The sequence below is a fragment of the Ranitomeya imitator genome, chromosome 3 (genome assembly GCF_032444005.1).
Source record: "Ranitomeya imitator isolate aRanImi1 chromosome 3, aRanImi1.pri, whole genome shotgun sequence".
Lineage (NCBI taxonomy): Eukaryota > Metazoa > Chordata > Amphibia > Anura > Dendrobatidae > Ranitomeya > Ranitomeya imitator.
Genome location: NC_091284.1, coordinates 844,157,925 through 844,164,936, shown reverse-complemented (window position 1 = coordinate 844,164,936; position 7,012 = coordinate 844,157,925). Strand labels below are relative to the sequence as shown.

Below are 7,012 nucleotides of genomic sequence, written 5' to 3'. Positions count from 1 at the left end.
GAGCAAACATCATTGCATTACACTCATCCAGGATAAAAGCACAATATGTTACAATGAATGTCAACTTACAAGTCAATATTACAGGCTTATATGAGCAAAAGTCTGTTTTTCTGACCAAAGAAGAAACTCAAATACAAAAGTCAACATATAGATAACAGTCTATTTCTCATGCCTTACTGAAAATAGAAGTCTGGTTAAGATGAAATGCTGGGAAGTGTAATTACTTGATGATGGCAGTGGAGAAGCAGATAACTCCTGCACCAGTAGGAAAAAAATCTGAAGAAACAGGGCGAAGCCAGGATATAATCACAAGTAGCAGTTTTATTGTCCTGAGAAATGTGCGATACATGTGGAAGAAAGGTTTCGGCAGAAAGAAGTTCTAGATCTCTGCACCCCTACACCAGCACTCCCCGATGTGCGTCACAGTACAATACCACAGAAGTAACGCCCGCTCTTCCTAACACACATGCAGCGGTGCACCAGCTGCCTCTAGGGAGGGATGTATGGGGTCTACGCAGCCAGAGACCCTCACACACAGACGTCACTGACTATAAAGGCTGGAGATATATCACATCACACAAGTGGTGGAGCACAGGCTGCATCCAAGGATCCTGACAAGGGACGTGCGGGGTCCACAAGTCCGTGCAGGGGAGCCCCTTCAATACAGATCACACTGACTGTACGGGCTGCAGTCACATCCTTACACACAAGCAGCAACGCACTGGCTGCATAAAAGGATCCTGAGATGGATAAGTGGGGTCCTTGGAGCCAGCAACCCGCCGATCCTGACTGTACAGGATGGAGATACATCCTATCACAGGGGTGGCGGAGTACAAGCTCCATCCAGGCATCCGGAGAGGGACGTGACGGGCGGTACAGTCCGGAGTCAGAGACTCTGTCCAGGTCGGTGTCACATCGTATCACACAAGCGTTGGAGCACCAGCTGCATCCAGGGCTCCTGGCATCGGGGGAGACTCAGGGTCACCGCTGGCATCAGATAAGCTGGCGCCGCTCTCTGGGACCACCGCCTGGGTGCTGGAGGCTTCCGTGTTCTGGCTCTCATAATCTGTTATCCTGCGCTGCACCAGCCCCGGCATCAGGGCCACGTAAGACGCCATCAGGCGGTGGTTGGAGCGAATGAGTTTTGAGGCGCAACTGTCCAGACACTGCTCCTAAGAGAAAAGGGCGAAGGTTAGGACTCGAAGGTCACCAATGAAAAGTACACCCTGCGGTGATGGGCAGGGCACTATTACTCCTGCCATCAAGTCCACAATATGCCACTCACTGCGGCCCCCCATACCTCCTCCATGGTGAGCGAGCGATAATTCAGGTTCCTGGCGCAGCGGCTGAAGCACAACTCCGTCATCTTATTATAGACGAGCAGGAAATCCCGGAGCTGAAGACGAAGAAGCCGCATTACTACGAGTCTGAGGAATCCCGCCCATAGAAGTCCCCCGACGCCCGCACCCATCGCACCCCAACCCGCCCCCTGGCTCGTCGCCCGCACCCATCGCACCCCAACCCATTACCCTCACCCGGCCCATCACCCGCACCCTGACCCATCGCCCTCACTCCATCACCTGCACCCCAACCCATCACTCTCAACCTGCCCCCTGGCCCGTCGCCCGCACCCTGACCCATACCCCTCCACCCGTCACCCGCACCCCAGCCCATCACCCTCACCCCGCCCCCCGACGCTCAGCCCGTTGCAGCACCCCGACCCATCACCCTCACTCCACCCGTCACCCCAGCCCATCAAGCTCACCCCGCCCCCTACACCCTGACCCATCGCCCTCACTCCACCCCATCACCCTCAACCTGCCCCGTCGCCCGCAACCTGACGCTCAGCCCATCGCAGCACCCCGACGCCCGCACCCTGACCCATAGCCCTCACTCCACCCGTCACCCCAGCCCATCACCCTCACCCCGACCAATAGCCCTCCACCCATCACCCTCACCCCCTGGCCCGTCGCTCACACCCCGACGCTCAGCCCGTCGCAGCACCCCAACCCATCGCCCTCACTCCACCCATCACCCCAGCCCATCACCCTCACCCCGCCTCCTGGCCCGTCGCCCGCACCCTGACCCATAGCCCTCACTCCACCCGTCACCCCAGCCCATCACCCTCACCCCGACCAATAGCCCTCCACCCATCACCCTCACCCCCTGGCCCGTCGCTCACACCCCGACGCTCAGCCCGTCGCAGCACCCCAACCCATCGCCCTCACTCCACCCATCACCCCAGCCCATCACCCTCACCCCGCCTCCTGGCCCGTCGCCCGCACCCTGACCCATAGCCCTCACTCCACCCGTCACCCCAGCCCATCACCCTCACCCCGACCAATAGCCCTCCACCCATCACCCTCACCCCCTGGCCCGTCGCTCACACCCCGACGCTCAGCCCGTCGCAGCACCCCAACCCATCGCCCTCACTCCACCCATCACCCCAGCCCATCACCCTCACCCCGCCTCCTGGCCCGTCGCCCGCACCCTGACCCATAGCCCTCACTCCACCCATCACCCGCACCCATCACCCTCAACCCGCCCCGTCGCCCGCACCCTGACCCATCACCCTCACTCCACCCGTCACCCGCACCCCGCCCATCACCAGCACCCTGACGCCAGGCCCGTAGCCCATCGCCCGGACGTTCGGTCCACTCCGTTACCCTCACCCCGACGTCCGGTCCACTCCGTTACCCTCACCTGTCGTTGTCTGTCGCCCTCATCCCGACGTCCAGTCCCGTCCGTCGCCCGCACCCCAACACCTGTTGTGTGCACTCTGAAGCCCGTCACCCACACCCCGACGTCCAGTCCGTCACCCTCATCCCAGTCCTCATTCATCACCTTCCTGACAGCAGCCAATCACATCTCAGCTGTCATTTATCTTCCTGACAGCAGCCAATCACATCTCAGCTGTCATTCATCTTCCTGACAGCAGCCAATCACATCTCAGCTGTCATTCATCTTCCTGACAGCAGCCAATCACATCTCAGCTGTCATTCATCTTCCTGACAGCAGCCAATCACATCTCAGCTGTCATTCATCTTCCTGACAGCAGCCAATCACATCTCAGCTGTCATTTATCTTCCTGACAGCAGCCAATCACATCTCAGCTGTCATTCATTTTCCTGACAGCAGCCAATCACATCTCAGCTGTCATTTATCTTCCTGACAGCAGCCAATCACATCTCAGCTGTCATTCATCTTCCAGACAGCCGCCAATCACATCTCAGCTGTCATTCATCTTCCTGACAGCAGCCAATCACAATTCAGCTATCATTCATCCTTTTCCTGACTTCAGCCAACCACATCTCAGTTCTCATTCATCCCCTTCCTGACATCAGCCAATCACATCTCAGTTCTCATTCATCTCCTTCCTGACAGCAGCCAATCATATCGCTGCTCTCATCCCGTTATACGCCATGTATATGACAGCCGCGCTGTGATTGGCGGCCGTCGGTCACGTGACAGTGGCCGGAATTCTCCTCACATTGCGCAGCTGCTGCTGTTCCCCCTCCATGGCGGGCGCCGCCGCTTCTCTCCGGACTGTCTGGATGCAGATGCTCAGCGGCCTCACGACTCTCCGCTCTTCTCGGTGTCTCCGCAGTTTCTTCCGTCTCGTCTCCCTTCTGCTGCATGTGACCCTTCAGGGCGCCGCCATTACTGTAACTCGGCAGGCGGTGAACCTCTAGTGACCGGAAGTAGCGGCCATTTTCCCGTAGTCTCATGATATAATCTCTCCCAGACATCTTCGCGGCAGCGCCGCCAACCACAAGAGGGAGACGGCACTTCCGGATTAACTGTCAACTTCCGGCTGAATAGAAGACAGCTGTCAGGAGACTCCGCCCACCAGAGACAGCAGCTTAGAGAGCGACTGCTGCGGAGAGACCCCCGGGACCCCCGAGAGACCGGAGGCACCGCCACCACAGACGGCCGGAGGAATAACAGACATCCGCCATCATCACAGAGACCTCAGGTAGAGAGACATCCACGATAATAAGAGACACCCAGCGAGCCTGGAGACATCCGCCATCATCACAGAGACCTCCGGGATCTCAGAGAGACGACGCCTGGAGACATCACCATGGTCAGAGACCTCCATCTTCAAAGAGACGTCAACAGGAGGCCCGAAGTGTCCTGAGAGACCGAACTTCAGAGACCACAACTAAAGACCGATAACACTACTGAGACTGCACCTAGAGACCCCCAGAACTGCAAGAGACCTCCAACATCCGAGTGAGACTGCACCTAGAGACCCCCAGAACTGCAAGAGACCTCCAACATCCGAGTGAGACTGCACCTAGAGACCCCCAGAACTGCAAGAGACCTCCATCATCTGAGTGAGACTGCACCTAGAGACCCCCAGAACTGCAAGAGACCTCCAACATCCGAGTGAGACTGCACCTAGAGACCCCCAGAACTGCAAGAGACCTCCAACATCTGAGTGAGACTGCACCTAGAGACCCCCAGAACCATAAGAGACCTCCAACATCCGAGTGAGACTGCACCTAGAGACCCCCAGAACTGCAAGAGACCTCCATCATCTGAGTGAGACTGCACCTAGAGACCCCCAGAACCATAAGAGACCTCCAACATCCGAGTGAGACTGCACCTAGAGACCCCCAGAACTGCAAGAGACCTCCAACATCCGAGTGAGACTGCACCTAGAGACCCCCAGAACTGCAAGAGACCTCCATCATCTGAGTGAGACTGCACCTAGAGACCCCCAGAACTGCAAGAGACCTCCATCATCTGAGTGAGACTGCACCTAGAGACCCCCAGAACTGCAAGAGACCTCCAACATCCGAGTGAGACTGCACCTAGAGACCCCCAGAACTGTAAGAGACCTCCATCATCCGAGTGAGACTGCACCTAGAGACCCCCAGAACTGCAAGAGACCTCCAACATCCGAGTGAGACTGCACCTAGAGACCCCCAGAACTGCAAGAGACCTCCAACATCCGAGTGAGACTGCACCTAGAGACCCCCAGAACTGCAAGAGACCTCCAACATCTGAGTGAGACTGCACCTAGAGACCCCCAGAACTGCAAGAGACCTCCATCATCTGAGTGAGACTGCACCTAGAGACCCCCAGAACTGCAAGAGACCTCCATCATCCGAGTGAGACTGCACCTAGAGACCCCCAGAACTGCAAGAGACCTCCAACATCCGAGTGAGACTGCACCTAGAGACCCCCAGAACCATAAGAGACCTCCAACATCCGAGTGAGACTGCACCTAGAGACCCCCAGAACTGCAAGAGACCTCCATCATCTGAGTGAGACTGCACCTAGAGACCCCCAGAACTGCAAGAGACCTCCATCATCTGAGTGAGACTGCACCTAGAGACCCCCAGAACTGCAAGAGACCTCCATCATCTGAGTGAGACTGCACCTAGAGACCCCCAGAACTGCAAGAGACCTCCAACATCTGAGTGAGACTGCACCTAGAGACCCCCAGGACCATAAGAGACCTCCAACATCTGAGTGAGACTGCACCTAGAGACCCCCAGAACTGCAAGAGACCTCCAACATCTGAGTGAGACTGCACCTAGAGACCCCCAGGACCATAAGAGACCTCCAACATCCGAGTGAGACTGCACCTAGAGACCCCCAGAACTGCAAGAGACCTCCAACATCTGAGTGAGACTGCACCTAGAGACCCCCAGAACTGCAAGAGACCTCCAACATCTGAGTGAGACTGCACCTAGAGACCCCCAGAACTGCAAGAGACCTCCAACATCTGAGTGAGACTGCACCTAGAGACCCCCAGGACCATAAGAGACCTCCAACATCTGAGTGAGACTGCACCTAGAGACCCCCAGAACTGCAAGAGACCTCCAACATCCGAGTGAGACTGCACCTAGAGACCCCCAGGACCATAAGAGACCTCCAACATCCGAGTGAGACTGCACCTAGAGACCCCCAGAACTGCAAGAGACCTCCAACATCCGAGTGAGACTGCACCTAGAGACCCCCAGAACTGTAAGAGACCTCCAACATCCGAGTGAGACTGCACCTAGAGACCCCCAGAACTGTAAGAGACCTCCAACATCCGAGTGAGACTGCACCTAGAGACCCCCAGAACCATAAGAGACCTCCAACATCCGAGTGAGACTGCACCTAGAGACCCCCAGAACTGCAAGAGACCTCCAACATCCGAGTGAGACTGCACCTAGAGACCCCCAGAACTGCAAGAGACCTCCAACATCCGAGTGAGACTGCACCTAGAGACCCCCAGAACTGCAAGAGACCTCCAACATCCGAGTGAGACTGCACCTAGAGACCCCCAGAACTGCAAGAGACCTCCAACATCTGAGTGAGACTGCACCTAGAGACCCCCAGGACCATAAGAGACCTCCATCATCTGAGTGAGACTGCACCTAGAGACTCCCAGGACCATAAGAGACCTCCAACATCCGAGTGAGACTGCACCTAGAGACCCCCAGGACCATAAGAGACCTCCAACATCTGAGTGAGACTGCACCTAGAGACCCCCAGAACTGCAAGAGACCTCCAACATCCGAGTGAGACTGCACCTAGAGACCCCCAGAACCATAAGAGACCTCCAACATCCGAGTGAGACTGCACCTAGAGACCCCCAGAACTGCAAGAGACCTCCAACATCCGAGTGAGACTGCACCTAGAGACCCCCAGAACTGTAAGAGACCTCCAACATCCGAGTGAGACTGCACCTAGAGACCCCCAGAACTGTAAGAGACCTCCAACATCCGAGTGAGACTGCACCTAGAGACCCCCAGAACTGCAAGAGACCTCCAACATCCAAGTGAGACTGCACCTAGAGACCCCCAGGACCATAAGAGACCTCCAACATCTGAGTGAGACTGCACCTAGAGACCCCCAGAACTGCAAGAGACCTCCAACATCCGAGTGAGACTGCACCTAGAGACCCCCAGAACCATAAGAGACCTCCAACATCCGAGTGAGACTGCACCTAGAGACCCCCAGAACTGCAAGAGACCTCCAACATCCGAGTGAGACTGCACCTAGAGAC

At 56.6% G+C, this 7,012-nt stretch overlaps 1 protein-coding gene across 1 annotated transcript; it reads right to left on the bottom strand.

The window, feature by feature from the left end:
- Window positions 1-301: 301 nt before the first annotated feature.
- TIMM10B (translocase of inner mitochondrial membrane 10B) lies at window positions 302-3,690 on the bottom strand. The gene is made up of 3 exons (XM_069759617.1): window positions 3,491-3,690; window positions 1,301-1,396; window positions 302-1,172 (listed from the first exon to the last, which is right to left on the bottom strand). Exons 1-3 carry the CDS (start codon window positions 3,518-3,520, stop codon window positions 921-923), a joined length of 378 nt encoding a protein of 125 aa, XP_069615718.1. The 5' UTR covers window positions 3,521-3,690; the 3' UTR covers window positions 302-920.
- Window positions 3,691-7,012: the final 3,322 nt, after the last annotated feature.